At 37.3% G+C, this 19964-nt stretch overlaps 1 protein-coding gene across 1 annotated transcript in view; it reads left to right on the top strand.

The window, feature by feature from the left end:
• The window catches only part of IQCM (IQ motif containing M), a 172686-nt gene extending 156388 nt beyond the window's left edge, over positions 1–16298 (top strand). Inside the window, exon 13 of the mRNA XM_048942656.1 lies at positions 13804–16298. Within this exon, the coding sequence (XP_048798613.1) occupies positions 13804–13811 (8 nt within the window). The 3' untranslated portion in view covers positions 13812–16298. The remainder of the gene's footprint in view (positions 1–13803) is intronic.
• The last annotated feature ends 3666 nt before the right edge of the window (positions 16299–19964 follow it).

Genomic DNA, 19964 nt, shown 5'->3' with positions numbered 1-19964 from the left:
TCTCCAGCTCTTGATACTCTTTCAGTTACTTTCACAGTGATATAAGTTATTTCAAACTTTCATTACTTAGTTCCTTGGAGAGAGGAGGAGGGGAAGGAAAAGGAGAAAAGGGAAGGAGTGTTCAGATATTAATTTTTTTTGCTTGCTCTAAGTCTTACTGTCTCCCTTCAGTCTTCCCTGATCTGAGAATGTACCATCTGTTCCTCTCACCTTCCAATTTTTCCAAGCAGTTGGTCCAGCTTTTATAAAGCAATAATTTTATTTTCAATATGATGATGTTTCCTCTGAAACTTGCATGGCTAAGGATTCTCAGCTAACACCCGAATTTCATTGTTGTTCTAGACAGTTTTTTTTTTTTTGTGTATGTTATTGCAAACTCTATACCATACAGCAAGTATTTTTTGTCATGCTGACTCCAGGTAACGTGCAACTCCTGTTTGGATTACATAACTTAGAAAGTAGAAAATAGCTTTTGTATTTACCATTACAGTGCATGGAAGAGAAAGAGTTTTAAATCCAAGGCAGCTGTTCTAGCACCATTAGTATGTAGGAGCAACAATAGAGTGATCAGATTTGTAAAAGTAAAAAGATCTTTGCTTTCCAATCACATGAAAGGCAGATGGGATGTTTGGGTTAGCTTAACTAAATCCTGTGGGAGTGTGGGAAGCTGAGCTATATTGTAGATGTGCTCATGTCTTTTGGGGGAATTAATCAGACATCTGCAATCACAGAGGATCCCCTGTCTTTGAGGCCAGTGCAATTCTAACTTGAAAAGAGGAGAATAGCATATTTAGGACTGTGGAGAGGGTGCACAGACCTGGTACAGTAAAAAGTTTGTTTTCTGTGGCTGCTTGCAAGAGCTTCCTCAAAAGAAAGATGATCTGTGAGAGATATTACTTGGGTCCTGCACTTCCTCCTGAAATGCTATGGTTTTCACTCAGCAAAAACGAGGAGACCAGTTTAACATAGACTTCCTTGGTCAAACATGTCAATCTCAACATAAAGATTTAGACCTCTGTACATATATCTTTAAGTTAAAAAAAAAAAAAAAAAAAAGTCCTCTGTCCTCTTAGCTCACGGCAACTTTGTTATATCTACCTATTCTGTGTGAGATCTTGTCCTGGAGATTTAGTACATGCAAAAAGCCACAAGCAGTCAGCAGCCACTATTTGAACCTTAGTCCTGCAAACCTGCAAATATTCAATGAGGTTATTTGTCGTAAGAACACTAAGTGAGTTTGACTAGATAAATTATTTGCCAAGCTCCCCACTTTTTTAAAAAGCAGTCATTTTGAGCTGTATGAAGTAATACTCTGGTATATCTCACTGAATTGATTATTATGCCAATCAGCAATATGTGCAGCCAGGAGTGTGGAAAGTGTGTGTAGATAACAGACAGATTGACTGATTGACTGACCATCCAGCCAATCAACTTTATTTGCCTCTGATTCAAGGAAGAAAAATTACTGGCAAGTTAAAAACTCCTGGATAACAAGGTTTAAAATAAAAAGGATGATACAACTTCCAACAATAGCATTGTGAATGGAGACACTGTCATTCTGAATGGAGATCTGCTTGACTCAAATTGAGTAACAACGCTGTTTTTCTTCATTAAGACCATTAAAATCTGTAAGGCTATGGGACCTGGATAGACATAAAGGTTTTAAAAAGCAATGAGGAGAGACTAATGCTCATTGCTGCATACTTACTTGAAGAGCCCAATTAAGTAAAAGTTTGTGCTAATTTGAGCTCTCCAAAAAATCTGAGCAGAACAGCTTCGTCTTTGCTGTTGCATTGGTTCAGAAAACAAAACCACATTTTTTTTTCTTAGTATCATCATATAAATATTAATTCTGTCTAGAGAGCAAAAATGATTTTTACTATTGTAGCTGGAGATAAATGTTACTTGTACATAACATCAGAGGATAAAAATTCACCAAGGTTCATTCTCTGTGCCTCACTGTGCTGTTTCAATGGAGCGTCTCTGGGAATATTGCAGTTTCCTATTGTTTTTTGGAAGTACTAATATTAGCATGAAATGTGGTAAGAATTATTTAAGAACCTAATTGCATGCTCTCTATCTGGCATTTGAATTTTGCATCTTCAGAATTAATCTTTTCAGAGTGCTTTATTTAGTTTCTGTTAATACCCTGTAATTTAATAATTGTAGTGGCAGGCTGAGAAGAATATGGAATAAGGAAAGATTTGCATATTTCTTTGATTCATTTGGTTGCTATAGGCTCTGACCTTTTTTTTTTTTTCCGGTTTGTTCTTAAATAGCAGTTTTGCTAAGGCTGGGGTGAACACCTCAGTGCATGGAGGGATTGGATAGGGACACTGGTCATCCTTTATTCCACTGATTTGTCATATGACTAAAGGAAGTCTGAATCAGTCAACCAAAGCTCCACAAAGCAGTAGTAACTACGTCTTTCTTGATTAAATTTTACTTTCAATGTAAAAATCAGCTTGAGAGAAAGAAAATTTAAACTAAGTCTTACCATGAAAGCAGAAAAGATGGCTTTTTCTGTTGCCCTATGACTACAGTGAAAACACATCTGAAAAAAATTGTGGCTGTGACTTCATGTTTGAGCTTTGCCTATTAAAACATATTCCTGCAGGCCTCTGTTTTTTGCCCTTGTAACCTAACTAAAAAAATGGCATACTAGAAAGAAATCTTCTGGAAAGATTGGCTAATGGCTATGTAAACAGCAAATGCTTGCTGCATATGGGCATTAGGAGGTTTTATTGCAAAGATTCAGTGACTACTGTGAGCAGGGTAGAGCTCTGAAATATGGCAGCAAGACAGCTCTTTTGGATGAGGCCTTGAAGTAGTTGGTCAAAGTCTTTGGGACTGTTGACTCAGGGCTTAAGCAGAGAAAGAGCTGCAACAGCTAAGAGACATAGCTGTGCTCCTTCAGTCTTCTGCAGGCATTTGATGTGATGTGAATGAGGGGAACCCCAAATTTGCCTGTAAGGAAGGGAGTGTCTACAAGGCACATTATGGAGACATAACACTTGGTGGAATTAGGTCAGAGAATGCTTAAGCAAACTGGACGTAAATCAGTTTGTGGTCTTGATGGAATCCATATTGACAGAAAATGGAAATGTTGTTTTTCCAGTATCCGTGCATTGATAAAGTAATAAGTCATTCCAGGACAAAAGATGTTTCTGTGGCTTGCAATATACTGGCTTTTGTCTGATGATAAATTTTGTACTCCTGGATATAAAAAAAATTATATCTAATTGAAAAATAATTGAAAAATAGGTGTTGGCAAAATGGAAAAAAATGCAAAGGGATTTATTTGAGTGGTATGCATTATTTCTAAAATTCTTGATTTATTGTCTTTATTTCAGCATTTCTGTTTCATCACCTGATTCCTCATCCACTTTCTCTGAAAGCAAATATTGATTTTTGAGATCATTATAAGCTTTGTTGAATGACTGGAGTTTGACTAAAGATTGAATAAGGATTATTTGCAGGATAGGGATATTAACATTAAGAACTTCCCAGATATGTAGGTATGTTTGCATGTTTCAGGTGTATTTTATAAGGATGTGATCTAATATTCTGTTGTCTAATTTTGTCGGTTTCTCATTCTTCAAGAAATGCCTGCTTCAACTGCTGCAGCAGAAAGAAATTGGTCTGCAGCAAAAATACTTGGACAGATTGCAGAAGTCTGTTAAATATTAATTCAATTAAGGCTGAATATTCAACTAAGATGAATAGCAATGTTATATAAAAATACTTTCATGAATTTATTTAAAATCAGATGTAATTGAATCTATCAAAACTTATAACTAATGTTTTAGATAATAAGTGAAGCTTAATTGTTTATTTGAGGATAATGTAGGTACAAACATGAAAAGATTATACATATGTTTGTATATATGTATGTGTGTGTATATATATGCAGATGTTTGCATATGTAGATATATATTAAAAAATATATATGCATATATATATATATATATCAAGATGACTGGGGAATTGGAAAATAAAGCAGAGAATAAACTGTTCTTGGGCAGCCAGCCTACAGTTTGTACTTGTCCATATGACTGGACTCCTGAATTCTTACATCCATGTGAACCAACTTGTTCACACCTCCATTCCCTGTTATGAGGGTTTTCATGGCACAGAATTATGACTGGGCATGTGCTGATACAGATAGATGCCTTATCTGGACAAGCTGGGAAGCTTGGTCCTGGAACATGGTGTAGCATGATAAATTAGCAAGGTGGTACAGGAGCAGCGGCTGTGTTCTTAACAAATATGATAGGAGAGGTAAAGAATTTAGAATATTAGGAAAGAATTGTGGTGTACTCTGTTTGCTGCCCTTTTTTTTTTTTTTTTTGGAAATCTTCTAAATTTATTTTTTTTCTCACTCAGTATTTCTCTCTATTTTTTATCATGTAGCCTATTGGCAATGTGTTTATTTTGCAGAAAGCGTAAAGACAGATATATGACTAGGAAGGGAGAAGGAACTCAGTATAACTAATTTTTCCTTTCATGCATGTCTTTTCTAGTGGTATATTTCCCTGCAAGAACATTCACACAGGGTGAAATCAACACAAGGGCAGCTGAAAATACGTAACAACGTACTGAATTATTCTTCTTCTCGTTAATGCAAAGCGGATAGCATTTGAATGTAAAATATCCCTCAATACCACCACAGAAAAATGGAAATACAAGATGAGCTATGCAGTATTTGTTTTGGTGATCTTGGAATGAGGTCCAGTGCACCACAAGGAGCTGTGGCTTAAGTGTTCGTAAGTCTCCTGTGTGACAGAGAGTTCAATAGGAAGGTCTGTGGGATGATGGCTTTTCCTAACTGGATAGGTGTGCAGTATATACCAGAAGGACACTCTAATCTCTGGTCGGAGACTTTTGCAACTGTAAACTCAGTGTGCATGTCCAGTTGGGATCAAAGTTTGGTAGGAGGTTAATAGGAATATGGATGCTCACCTGTCAGAGCATTTGTGAATGGAAGCCTTATTCATTTTACAGGCATTTGCCCTGTCCATGCAGTTTAAGACATCAGCAAGTGCATTCTGCTCTGCTGAGAGGCTGCCATGATCTACGTTGAGAGACAGCACCAAAATAGTTACTGGGTTCATACCCAATCCTCTCTCTGGTGCAGTTTGTGTTGGCATGCTGCTGTGCTGACAGGCAACAGGTCCTCACTGACAAGCTTCTATGAGCCTGGTTCTGTGGTTTTAAATGCTGAGGAAAGGCTCCACTATGTTCGGTGAGCTTATTAAAAACATCTGCTCTATTTCATGCTGGATTAGGTGTTTGTTATTTTTTTTCAAATAAAGGTTTGGGTGCCTTTATTCAGTCTAATCTCAGATGCTTTATTAAAGATTGGCTTTTTTTCCTGTTCTTCCTGTTCTTTTGTTGGGGAGGTCAGTTGCTATGAACAGAATTAATCAGCATTTCAAGACTCCCGATACACGTATGTAAAGACAAATCACTTTCTGGCCCATTTCTGTTGTTAAAATTATGTGATGGAAAGGAAAATGCACCCAAATGCCATTGCAAATGAACCGTTTACCCACCTAGCAAGAAAGGATCCAGGCTTAGATTCACAGGATGTAACTTGGCTTCGAGTCTATGTATGAGAAAGCTTACTGTAAGACCAAAAATTGAATTATCTCTATGTTCAGAAGTTAGTTACCCTTAAGTTCATCTCTCCAATGTCTAATTTCATTTTCAGATTTTTACGTAGTTTATCTTACATAATGAAGAATGTTGCCACAGCAGATTATGCTTCTCAGAGAGCAAATCATCTTTACTGGCTTTAAAATGGCTTTCTTCAGAATAGTTCTGGGCAGAATGACATGAGTAGAATAACAAAACAGAGTTTTAGCTTTAAGACCAAATTAGAAAGCTTTATGCTAGTATGAGTGTATCAGGATTACATTGTCAGAGAAGGGTAAAATGCTAACAGCATGAGAAAGACTTCAATTTCTGAATATTTAATTCATAATAAAAGATAGGCAGAATAAATAAAGAAGTCATTATTTTTCATCACTTTAGACTGCAAATTGTCAGTACGTCCAACCGCATTACAATATGGTTTACTCTTTAAGTATGAGCTACTTTGTATTGCAGCACAATTTCAGTGGCTTTGTTTCGGGCTTCTGCTTCAGGATAACCACATTAGGAATAACTACACCTTTCCATCACCTAGGTTCCCTAAATATGTCCAACATGCCAACTGGAATCCGCAAAGGTGGAGGTTTCTTCTAAATGGTGGTCATCCTCAGCAGGTATAAGTGCTTGCTACAGATGCTGTGCTTGATTCCACAAAACTTCAAAGCAGATAGAGTTCTGTAGTTGCACTTGTGGGAGCCAAAATGTTTTCCAGATTCTGCTGTCACTTCTTCCACTTGGGAGAAGCGGTTGCAAATGCCTCTCCTCCTTAGCACAGAGCGAGGGCCCAAAACGTTAGGGTCCCTCTGATTTTCTGTGCAGCCCACACTGTGATGCTCCTACCTTGAAGTGATCATCTTTGAAACTCAGGAACCTCCTAGCTGCCTCCTATTGAAATATTGGCTCTTCAGCAGTCTTGCGTTTTGGAACTTTACACTGAATGAATTTCTTCTTGGAGAAGGACCACTGAATTCAGAAATGCATACTCAGAGCTCACTCAGCATTCCCAGATGAGGTCAGCTATCTCTGACATACTAACTAGATGATTTAGAGGCAACAGAACAAATAATTTTATGCTGGAAACCATAGAGATGGATGATCTTCAGAGAAAAATCTGAGGAGTTTTACTTCAGTTTGTTTTCGAGGAATGGCTTGTTCAAGGAGAATATGTATTTGTATTCATTAAATTGCATATATCTTATATTACAAGGAATGTATTCCAATAGTAATGTATGTATGTAATTATGCATACACATATACAGCATTATACGGCAGAAAATGTGAGCAGTAGCACTTTCAGGATTCATAAGAAAAGCAAAGATTATGCCTGTCAATCCTTCTACCAACGTCCCACAGCAGTAAGACCACCCATTATTGGCAAGTGAAGCTATCTCACTTGGCATCTGAGAAGATTAAATACTAACCACTGCATTTTCTTCTCCCCTTAATATGCGGAGGATTACCCTTGTGAAGGACTACATAAATAGAAAACGTGATGGCTTTAGCTGCGCTAAGCTTGTCTTTTTTTCCTGGCACAGTATTAAGCATTACTGTTGCATCCATGTTATGTGTGAATTCCCTTGTGTAAATCCCATTAAGGTTAATAGAATTTTAGTTTTACTACTTAATAAATTTCAAAGGGGATTAACTTTTGAGAAATATTTAACCAACCGTAATGCACAGAACACAATCCCTTACCAGCATGAATATATGGTACCTAAAACAGAGAAGCTCTTATGGAGACATGATGCAGCAGTTTTTTGTTTTATATGTAGAGAAAAGTTTGTACCCTGGCTATATTTCAAAAACATTTGTGTCTTCTGCTGTTTGTTTCTTTTGTCGCTTCTACTCCTTTAGAAATGGCATTCTTTTGTCCTTCTAGATTTAAAATAATAACAAATGATTTGAGACACCAGCAGTTCCATGTTGCTGAATCATAATGCAATCTTGTTGTAAAGGAACCATTAGGCCCATTCAGGGAATTAGACAGTAAGAGAACTGCTATGCAACTGCATGTGTTTTAACAGGATCTTGTGATGTTACTTTAAACATTATACTGTCTGTATGTAGATCGTGAACTTTATAAGCCGCACTTTTCCTCTGGTTAACAAATTTAAATACTTACATTTTGTAAATTTCAAATGGGCTTATACTATTAAGTATAGATTTCCTTTAAAATGAGTTTGTCTGTCTCTCAAGAGCTTTCAGGGACTCAGTTACCTTCAGTTTCCTTTCTCCCAATGCTGTTACATTGCATTTTCCAATTTTAAAAGACGTGCTCAGATAGATAAACCTGTTTTGTTAGAGACAGGCACATTCCTGAACCTTTTGTCTTTGGTGCTGCCCTGAAGGCAAGGCAAGGATGCTTAACCATGGGCCAGCAGCCCTTCCTCTGACCTTTTGTAGAGAAATGGCATTCCTGGTGAGTGAGAGACAGCCTACTCTTCCCAGCCCTTCCTATAAAACTGCAAATATAGCCACCAAATGTAGAAAGAATGTCCAAGAAAGATGTAAAAAAAAAAAAAACAAAAAAAAAAAAACCAAAAAAAGCCTATTGTTTTTGTTATCGAAATAGTTATAGACTTAAGTCCATAGAGAGGTTGAAAAATTAAATACCATGTCTTCACAGCTCTTTTTAATTGCTATAACTTCTAATAACTCTCAACAGTAAACTGATGCAGTAGCATCCATCTGAACAGACAAGGTGACTTATGCATCTCTATCGTAATATCTTAAAACTGAAAAGTAATTTAGATATAGTTCATTCAAACTAAAAATAGTTTCCTAGGGCTAACAGGAGAGATGTCACTCTAGATTTCAGCCTGTAGCCTTATTTTCAAAGAAGGATGGAAACTGGCTCTTTTTCCTTTACTTTTCAGTGCACCAGGTCATGCTTGATTTTACCTTCAATTAGTTTTAGTAAGTTAATTTTAGTAGGTTTTAATGGCTGGCTTTACAAAATCTGAATATCTGTATTTGTGATATTACCTAAGTATGCTCTTTCTTCAGCATCATTTGATAGAAAAAACTTAAAAACTTAACCAAGGTAAGTTTACTAACGTATTTGCTAAGTGTGTTTGAAACATTTGTGAAAAGCAATGAACAGTTGCAGAGATGAACAAATCAAAAGCTCTTCAGCTAAATGATCTGTTTCAGGCTGGCCCACAGGAGCCAGTATCTCATCACAACATGTCATTAAGATGTTGTAAAGTGGCTTCTTTTGCTTTATAATATACTTGTACAGCAAGTTAGTTTTTGAATAGCATCAGATAACTACGGAGATGTGGGTTATGGCAGAGTTTCACTTCTCTGCTCTATAGGTATCTTGAAATGTCTTGAGGAGTAATTATATAATACTTTATATATATATGTATATATAATATATTATATAATATTTTCTATGGTCAGATTTTGTTGTAAACAAATTTAGCGCTCTGGTTTTGGGTTGTTTATTTTCTGGGATACTCCTAGTTTTATTTCATGTACTTCCACTACCCAGTCTCACTTCTGGTATTATCTCAACGCCGAGATTTTAAGAAACCCCATGTACTCTACCCAACAAGGAGAGTTTAGGTGAGACAGTCTTCTTCATATGAAAAAGATCAAAAGACCAATTGTATCACATGCAGATGAAGAGAAGTTTCAAAAACAATTTGGATTGACTCTTCCTATTTGGACTGTTCTCTGAGCAGTCAAATGTCCTTTTTTTTTCTTCACTTGAGCAGAGAAGCAAAGCTTAAATATGTGTATTATATAAATCTTTATTTGGTAATGGATTATTTTATACAATTACTCTATGGATATGGTCTATTTTCCACAGATCCTGCCAAGAGAGTTTCCATTCTGGGGCTTTCTGCTTATTTCTTCCAGCTGCTTCTCTTTTTTATCCCTTCTGTTGTTATTCTCCTCTTGTCTCCCTGTTTTCACTACTGATGGAGGAGAGGCTTGCTTAGACTTTGAAATCATAATATGTTCTTGGCAATTGTTGCTTTCTATACTCTTTGTAATTATTCTCCAGCAATTCCAATTGCATTTTCCAATTGAGGACTTGCATTGTTCAGTCTGAGTGCTGAAGGTACAAATAACCTTTTAACAGGGTTCATAAGGAACATGCTGGAGGTAGAGGCACAGCATGAGTAACATGCTGGCCAAAAACAGTGTTGGCTATTTTGACTGTAGCAATGCAGGAAAGAATCCTTTTTAAACAGATCTTCCTTTCCCACCTAGTCCATAGCCTACTTCACAATATATATCTCTTGATAATCACACCCTGCAAGATCACTGTCAGCAAAAGCGTGATTTGTGGGGCTGTCTTGTTGACATAATTTTTTACAGTCGTGTGGTTCTAGATAATGCACAAAAGTGGGGTATGTATCCATGCTTGTCTGCATGCATATTTTCAACCATCTGTGGTATTAATAATATATAGTTTTAAAAGAAAATAAATCGTTTTATGTCTGTGGAAGTCATTTGCCTACCTGTTACTGAGATGGCATTCACCCTAGTCTTGTCAGAAGTGAATTGGTCCTCCTCCCTGCAAAAATAACAGTGGGCATCAAGGCAGCAAAGTGCCGTTTCTTCACATGTGAAACTATTTGCAGAACAAAGTCCTTTGTTTGTTTGTTTGCCTGCATGTTTGTGTTTGTTTTCTCTACTTTTGGAACATATTAGAAAGCATCCTGCTCTTGTTATTTCTTTTGAATAGTCTATTTTCTGTAGAAAGTAATAGCCACATGGTAAACTCTCCTATTCATCAAAACTGTGCCAAATATGTGCCATTTTAAAGCTAAATATATGCTATTTCATTTTACTTTAAAGCAAGCCAAAACACATACCAAGAACACAGCTCTCAGGGTGCTGGTCCTATTTTCAAGTGAGTATTTACTGTGAAAGGCATTTCTCTGCAACAAGCAAAGTTGGTAAGGGTATGTTATACAAATGCAGTACAGATAACAGTATTTGTCCTCTCCTTATGATGAACTTACCTTTTAGTTGGAAAAACACGTGTTTTGCTATCACTGGCACGTCCTCTTTTGGGTAATGCAATCATTCCTGATTCTCTAGTGCTCCCTTTGATCTTGCATTTTAGGAGAATATCTCCAGGTTATATGAAAATGATCATAGAGTGTCTTGTTCTGAGGAATTAATGTGTCAGTACTTATGACTTTTTGTGTGAACTGTCCTTCTGTAGGTATCATTGTCTGGTGCGTTTTTGGTCCCATTTTTCTTTATGGATGGGTGCCAGGAACTCTAATTTTATTGTGTGCTGGTGATGTTTTTCTTTCTTGATCTGATCAGGATGAGGAACGCAGGTTGTCTGGGGCACTGAGCAACCTAATCTGGCGCCTGATTTAGTGTTTGACAACCCTGCTGTGGCAAGGGAGTTGGATCTAGATAATCATTGAGGTCCCTTCCAATGATGCTATGATGTCTTAAGCTATCACTCACAGTCCTCTTCTTCACAGCAAAACATGGCCCATTTCAGGGCATAAAAAATAATAGAGGAAGATTCCTGGAGTTATAGGATCATGCGGTAATTATCTTCCTTTTCCAGTATTTTCCTTCATAATATTTTCAACGTGGTTCTTTACCTTTTTGTGAGGTTTGCGTTTTAAATATCTGACACGACTTCTTGTTCAAAAAATGTAAAATGTTACTGAGAAACTGTGTTAGCAAATTTTGAAACTAGTTTAAAAACTTGTGTATTACACCAAGGCCAAATTAAGGACATGATATCGTGTTTGAATAAGAAAGATCCAGTAAGGAATTGAGAGTAATCTAAAACAGCAGTTACTTTAATCACATGGAAAACGGTTCTATATTGCCTGCAAACTTATTGTCTGAGGAGTTCCAGTGACTGAAAAATGAAAGTAGGAATAAATATAGTAATATTGTGTCTTTCTTGGACACTTGAACATTGAGTTTTGCTTGCAAATATGGCCTGAATCTATGAACAGGGGGAAGTCAAGTCACTTCAGCTAAATATTTGTTTATTTAGAATATGAGTTTGAACTCCGTGAAACAAGATGAAAACCTATTCTATCAAACTTCTAAGGGCTTTCTGTTGTTGTTTGTTTTTAATTGCAGTATTTTCTCATCGAAAGCCAAAAAAGCCTGATTTTCAAGTGTCAGCTGCATTAGTGACTTCTTCAATGAGAGGGCAGAAAGAAGCGTGCCTCTCTGATCAAAATCGATAGTGCCTCTGCTTGAAAAACTGGTGAAGTCTAAAGAAATCAAGTTCCAGAGTTGTCACATTTTCTCATAGGGAAAGAATATTGCATCTGGGCGCAAGCAGAACACCAAACTCCTTCATGTTGAAGACATCTTCAACTAGAACATAATAAATGTGAAAATCCATCATGTTACATCATTTTTGACCAAACAGTTTGCACTTGATAGGGTGAATCAGTGTGCAGTGTACACAGTGAATTCAAAGATTAAAACATCGTGACTTAGGCAACTGAAAAGTGTAAAATTGTACCAATCTTCACAGAGCAACGGATAAGCCAACATTGTTGCTTTTTTAATAGCATATTTGTCTTTCAAATTTGTAAGGGACAGGGCTTTATACTATCCATCTTTCAGTAAATGGAGAGGCAATTCATTCGCTAAAAAGTCAGTAAGTATTTCAGAATTTGGGGCCTAAAAAAAACAATTGCACTTCTGATTTTTCTCAGTGCATGCAGTATGACACCTGTTCTCATCACTGTCATAAATCTGTTGTTTAATGTGGAGAGAGGAATCGAGGAGAAAAGGTACTGCTTGTTTCTTTTGCACTGTAAGCACAGCCAACAACAGGTGCAATAAACTCATTGTTATTTTCACAGAGGTTTTTTTTTCCATTGCCTCACAGGCACACCAGCAGCTCGTTCAACATGCAGCCCACCTGGAGGTGAGAGGCATCGGGGATCCTCTAAAATAGATGTGCTGTACCAGGAGAAGTGTTTACCCGCTCTCAGCTGACTCTGTTTAGGAGTTTAGCTGTCCATCAGCAACTGTTTCTGCCCCTTCAGCCCAAACAAGGTGCTGAAACATCTGGCAGAAGGGAAGTAATCAATGATCATTTCTGGAATAGAAATGACCAACTAGGTTATCAGATAACTGTCCTCCTTTATGTAGTCTTAAGGCGTGGGCATGTTGCATATGCACAACTCTTGCTATAGCTTTGAGGGCAGTGAAAAACCTGGATGAGAGGAAATTCAGCACTTACTGATGCTGGTGTATGGATTCTGCCTGCTTTCTCTGAGTGGAAATAGTGCGGTTACTGGAAAGATTCCTTTTTTCTGCCTTTTTAGGTCTTAAACATAAATGTACAAGATAATATTTTGAGTAGATGCTACTGCAGGACATGCACTCTGGCTCTATCCACCTTCTATAAGGAAGGTACCTTTGTCTGCTTCTGGCTTTGAAAATATACATATATATATGTATATTTGCTTTTCTATTGTTTCTAGTTTTAGTTTCTATTATTAAATAGATTTTTCTATTATTTATATTATATTTCTATTATTTTCTCAAAATTTCTGTGCTTTGTTCTTGACTTTGTGGATAACTTTCCAATACTGAACACAGAAAGTAAAGTAACTGGTATTACCTGAGTGGTAATGTGCATCCTCTCTGAGCAGAGGATCCAAAATCTGTTACTATTGCTAAGTATATGGACGAGGGTCACCAATGGTTCCTCCATTCTTTCAATAACCCATATCACCCAAACATAATGTTGTATCAATAACTAAACTCCCTTTTGCATTTGCCTGAGCCAGCTGCATCCCACAGCAGCCCAATCACCTCTCTCTGCTGTGCCAATGTGTGTTTGTATCTGCTGTGATTACATCAGCATTTGGTACTAGGGTGACATCTGGGTTATGCTTGAATGCACTGCGTTCCTGCTCCTTCTCCCCTGGGGCTTTTAGCTTGACAGTGCAACTATTCATTCAGCAGCTTGAGAGAGCAGCAGTCCCATACCTCCAAGTGGCCCTGTGGCACCATGAGGTTCATGCCCCCTGGGAACTCGCATCTTACCCCACTGATTGTTTTGCAGAACAGTAACTCATACTACCAACGCGTATGAGAGGGTGTTTTTGCTATTAAACAACTTTCATAGTTGTTTTGCTATTTCTTAGTATTGACTTGCTTTATGTTTCTTTTTAGGGGAATGAACTTGTTCCAATATGTCTGCAAAAGACAGTGTAAGGTCAATGAGAAGAAGCCTTCACTTTCCGATAGTCAGTTTCTATATATAAATTGGCACTTGATGCTCATCAAAGAACAAGAAATATTGGATATGCTCTAAATGTCCATTGTACTTTTGAGCCAACTACCTGATGGAAGTCATCACTTATATGTAAATGAACTGTCAATGACTTGCCTCCGTTGGCAACCGCTGGACTGTGAAGGGTATGTCTTAATAAGAACCAAAGCTCTTCGCAGACTTTGATTTACTGGAAATAAAATAGAAAAGTCCTCTGAGACTGCAAAGGACACTTGTTTCAGATAAAATGTCTAGACAGTAGCAATATATTTGGGGCTTTTATTATAGCAAACCTGCAAATTAGAATAGAGTGCTGAGAAAGTTCCTATGACCCAGCTGAGTTCAAAAACACTGCTTCAGACTGATCCTTGAAACACACTCAAATTAAGTTCATGAGGCTTCAAAAAGGGAAAGAAAGGATGTGCAAGGTCAATGTTCAGGTCTGCTAGAACTCCAAAACTGACCAAACTTTACATTTTTTCTGACAAGGAGGGATTTGCAATGGAACTGTGATTAGAATCATTTAAAGAAAACAAAGATCATGTATTGTGTTTTGCAGCACTAGGTAACATTCTGCTTCACAGTACAGCTCTGGGTGATGGCTTCCTTTCTTTGATTACTGAAAATAAAATAAAAGTAAAAAGATTAATTCTGTGAATTGATACATTATAGGAAAGAAACAATCAAAATGAATCTGACAGCATGTTTTGGTAAAGATGACTGTTTTTAAGTATGGCAAGTTATAGAGTATTTCTGATAAAGATGTGTGAATTTCAGAAGATCGAGTTTTTTTGAAAATTAGTTTTAATTTTTATTATTGTCATAATTGGCAACATTTTACCATGCAGAATTTTTGGAAGATTATGGCTTACAAAACTGAAAAACTGATGGGGAGAAATGAATGACTTCTGTCACGATCTGTGTAACCTGGGTTGGTGTTCTTGTTCAAGAGAATTTACATATACACCAAATGCAAATATAGGATGTGAGAGCTTAGATATTTAAATTACGACTCTGGTCTGCTATTGGAGTATTCTCAATTCAATGCAATGAAGCATCAATTTTCAACTTTGAGCAGCTCTGAATCACCTTCAGTATGATTTATTCCAGCTTTCCAGGAATCATCCAGTACTCCTTGAGAACACTTCATTTTTCAGCTATGCAGAGATAGCATGAAGGCACATGTGTTACACAGTTTGTCCCCAGATGCCATCCTTTCTATTTGAATCTCTGGCTTTGTTATGAAATACTGAAGTTGCTAATTTTTAGATAATGCATTTGTTGCTGAGTTTTCACATAAATGAAACAATAAGTCTAGGAAGCGGTAAATGCCTGGGAACGTCTGGAAGACATTGCATCAGATTTTTATGAAGTCAACTTTGTTAGCTGTCAGTTTTTTTGTAGTTCAGGTTTAGGATCCTTGCAGGTGTATAACTCCTCTTTGGCCCTCTTGGGTCCCAAGGTAGGGACTTGGATGATGTTCTCACTCTCATGTGCTGGTCTTTCACTGGAAGAGTAAGGTTGTATTCAGACAGAAGACTGAATAGCTCCTGTTGACCTGAATGAGTTAATCTATTATCCACTTCCATCTGAATAGAAAATGAGAAATACTTCAGGAGGATTAGACTGAGTCTGCAAGCATTCTGAAATGTTGTCTCTGGCAGGTACAGAAGGCTCCTTCCAGTTCCACTGGCTGCTAAACCTGAAAGTTGAACAGTCTCAGCTGGGGTCCTTTTAAGTGCAGAGAAATCTAGATTCAATTTTATGCTTGTGTACCTAGGTAGTATACTAAATGACTGCAGTCTATGTTTTTAGTTCGGTGAAATTAATATTAGTCCTAAGGTTAAATGGTATACATTGCCAGTGTAGTGACTACATTAGCTGTAGTTGTAACAAAAATAAAATTGATTTGATAGTAACCCAAGCCCAAGAGATGAGTCATCAGATAATGTCCACAGAGATAAATTTTGTTTATACTTTCAGAAGATAAAAGTTTACCGTTTTCTGAGTTTAAATGTAACCATAATAAAAGATTAAATTAAATCTAAGAAATGTATCTGGATAATCAGAATATCTTCTGAGGATTCTTCCTGATTCAATATTTGATACCCTGATCCTAGCCATGACATACCATATTATCTTTTATCTTGTTCTGTGACTGTTAAATACCAATATAAATGCAGAATTAATAGACATAAGTATGCAGGTATAACTTGATACTGTTTAGATTGTTTATAGACTTCTCAAGATTTTGTACCCCTTCTATCCTGGCATGCCATCCTTTGAATATTTGACGTGTCTCTTTTGTGAGAGAATATAAAGCATGAGAAAATGACATTCAGTATTAGAAAACTGAGTCTAAAATGCATGAAGAAATCAGATGTTGAACATTGTCATTAAGTGAGCAAAGGGCAATATTCCTACCTATATTCCTATGTTCATTTCGATGAATGTGATTAAAATGTTGCCTGCCATTGCAGAAATTGTCAAAAGGGCTGTTGTCCCTGATGCTTTGACATTATACCTATGAGCAGTACGGTGTTGTAGTAGTTTCAGTGCCTGAAGTATTATCTGGAACATCTATTTTGTGTTCAAGTAAGTGCTATATTTAGATCTCCTTTTATTCTGCCTAAAGTATACAGTACACTAGACCTTAATGTAACCTCTAAGTGTACAGATGCAGCACTGAGGATGGGGGCTAAAAGTAGTTATTACTCTAGAAGCAATAATTTGTTTGAAAGCTGTTGCCTGAATTCCCAAGCAGTAGTGAGAGACTGGGACATGCATTCTTTCCCTGCTGGAGAGAAACCTCCTCAGCAGATCCCTTTCTACAGTTGGCAAATTTGAAATTTGTACAAAAGCAGTAACAGAAAAAAGTCAGGAAAATTTCAGCATGCCATTACCTCCTGCAGGAGCATGAAGTACTATTTGTGAAGTCCTCTCAGCAACAGTTACTTTTCAGTGCTTTATTTTCTCCATTGGGAATAAGGTTTCAGTATTATTATCACTATTATCAGTAGGAGTAGCAGTGAAGAGGAAAAATAAAATTGTTTATTATTGGGCCAATCAAGCCCAGCTAGATGAAGGCCAAATTATTTTTTGCTTGTCTGAGTTTGATTTTTAGTCAGTCTGGATGTGTTTTTTGTTTAGCAGAGAACTTCAGTGAGGAGTATGTTGTTTTATGACTGAGGCCAATAGAAAGTCATTGGCATAATAAAACTGCAGATTTTACAATTCAACGCAGCTGCTCTGTGACTTTTAAGCAACTGTGAAATCACATTGTTTAAACTGTGTTTGTAAGGACTGCTGTCTGGATCCATCTCTTCTCTTTCTCTCTCTTTTTTTTTTTTTTGGGGGGGGGGGGGGGGGGGCAGGGGGGTGGAGGAATTCACCAGAAATCCCTCAGATCAATGATTGGTATTGCAACCATCCATCTTAGTAGGTTTTCATAAACCTCCATTTAGAAGTAGTCACTTAATCACCCTATGTTACTTTCACTTATGAAAATGAAAAGGATGTTACCGTCATCACTGGTATCATCAGTATCGTCTATAAGCTTGCTAATACTACTTCACCTGTGAAAATCCATTTGTTTAATTACAAATATGTGTTTGGATGACATATTGATTAAGTACAATGCCCTGAACAAACTGGCATTTGGATTGCTTATATAACTCTTTTACAACTTCTTCGATTGCAGCACTTGGTAATATGTGGATATGTTTTCATATGGTGTTATACAAAGTACAGGCAACTCACTTATAAGCAATACTGTTTGCTGCTCATGGATCTAATTCTTTGCAGTGATGAGCTAGATTTTGGACATCCACTGCAGCCAGGGGTAATGCCTTACTCCCACGAACGAACACCTATGAAGGTGAGTATTAACCTAAGTAGTATCTAAGTTTTCCTGATGTCAAAAACCTTCATTAAACTTACTTTTTATTAAATTGGGCCTTAGGTTAGATTTTAGGTCTAAAACGAAAACTTCGTGTGACAAAGCTGAATCTTTTTTTCCCCACCCTTACTGGCTAATACAATAGGTGTCTGCGTGTGGCATCTTTCGATGGTGAGTCCTGGGGATTTGGACAGCTATGGTCAGCTGGACACGAGTGCAGGTGGTTTAAGTTGTGTATTTGGGATAAAAGGGGAGCTAGTGATGTGGTGAGGAGCAGCATGAAGTCAGCAGGTTTTGTGTGCTTGACAAGAGTAGTGACAAAGAGTAGCTTGCCTATAGTATCAACCTACAGGGTAGGAGCTAGTCCTTGTGGTGACTGACCCTTAAGATTGAGAAGACCAATAGGTCAAGAGTCCTGTAAAAACTGGAAATCTAGTTCAGAGGATTCTGTGTATTCTGTTTGGCTTTTGAACATTGTTGAGAGCCTCAAAAGATGAGTCCAACAGCTGCTGCCCTGAAAAAAAAATGAGATGAAGAGGAGTCTCTGGAGAGACAGGAAAAATGTGACAGAGCATTTGAATTGGAGGCAGCAAGGTTGTGATGTGTTCTGAAAAGGGCACAGACTTCAGAAAAACCTACAAAGTAGACCAAATACACCTTTATGGGTATTTTCTGGGATAAAAGAACTGAGAATACCATCAGGACGATATACACAGAGCATATGATCAGCACAGAGGGTGAAACTGGAAACTATGAGAGCTCAAATGGAAGGGATTGTATAACAATTGTTAAACTGTTTCTTATTACTTAAAAAGTAGTACAAAGGAAGAAGATTATCCTTTTATCTTTGGTAGATTAACTCTGTTTATTGTGTCTGATTCCAGGGGTCAAATCTTTTTATTTACATAAGTTCTAATCAAGAACAGCTTGTGGGTCTCAGTAGAGTTATTCTAACTCTAACTGTGGAAAGAAAAAGAAAAGTTTACCTCCAATACTTTTTTTCTTTTTTCTTTTTTTTTTTTTTTTGCCGCATGTTACAACCAATGGGTCATGAGACAGAAGTACAGTTCGATCTTAGGCAGGCAAGTAGCTACACCAAAATAAATGTGTGTTCCACAACCATCTCTCGGAGATACACCTACCCTAAAGCTGCCAAATCCAAAAGGTTTTTACATGCTTACCAGCCTCTTGCATGTAGGGGTCATACATAGCACTTGGTAGCCTAAAGCGCATGAGACAGATAGAACGGATGTACATTCCCACGTCATTATTACTTTGAAATGTAGGGTATTTCCAGAGCGTGGGTGCAAGAAAGCTTTTGGTACTCTAGAACAGTCCTTGACTTTTATTAACAAGAATTCCTCTCTGTGTAATTAATATGTTAATCAACAGCGGTTGTTTATTCCTGTACTTGGATTTGAACTATGTCTCTTGCACATTAAGGAGGAAAAAGAGAAACTTACTCTTTCCCCATGCTCCTTCACAACAAAGGAGACATCATATAGCCTGCAGTGCATAAAATGAGGGGGTTAATGCACAAAAATGTACTGCTGAGATAAAGCCTTGACTCAAGTCTGATATATTTTTTAATATGCTTACACAAACAATAACTCAGAGGTTCAGTTTCTATTTTCTTTTTGCATTGCACAAAGGAAACCAAAGTGCTATTAGTCTTTCTCACTCGTTTCTTCGCTTTCTCAAATTAAGATAAATTGTTTATTCTTGTCCCTTAAACAGTAATACTGCTCAGATATATAACTGGAATCTCCTTCTGACAAGTTTTAATTACAGAATGAGTCAAGCTGGCATTTACCTAGAAAGTTCACACATGCAAATACTCTAGCATCAGACTCCGTCTCTGCTGCATTAAAAAAAAAGAAAAACAGCAAGGTGAATTTAACAAAGGCATTAAAGATAAAATGGCTTTTAGACTGAATTTAGAACTCTAAGCACCAGTGAAAACCTTCCATATAAGCATATAAGGTTGCACTGCAAGGAAGGTGGGGGGGAAGACTGGATGTAACTGGTGCGTCGGGAGTGATTACCTGTGTCCATATGTAAGGGCAGGACAGGAGTGGAAAGACATGGGGAGGAGAAACCTGGTATATTCACAAGCTGGTAAATGCAAAGGACCCCACTATGCTCTCAGAAGAGAAGGTCTGT

This window comes from Lagopus muta, chromosome 4, assembly GCF_023343835.1.
Source record: "Lagopus muta isolate bLagMut1 chromosome 4, bLagMut1 primary, whole genome shotgun sequence".
In the NCBI taxonomy this organism is placed as follows: Eukaryota; Metazoa; Chordata; class Aves; order Galliformes; family Phasianidae; genus Lagopus; species Lagopus muta.
This window is presented reverse-complemented; position numbering and strand designations above follow the sequence as displayed.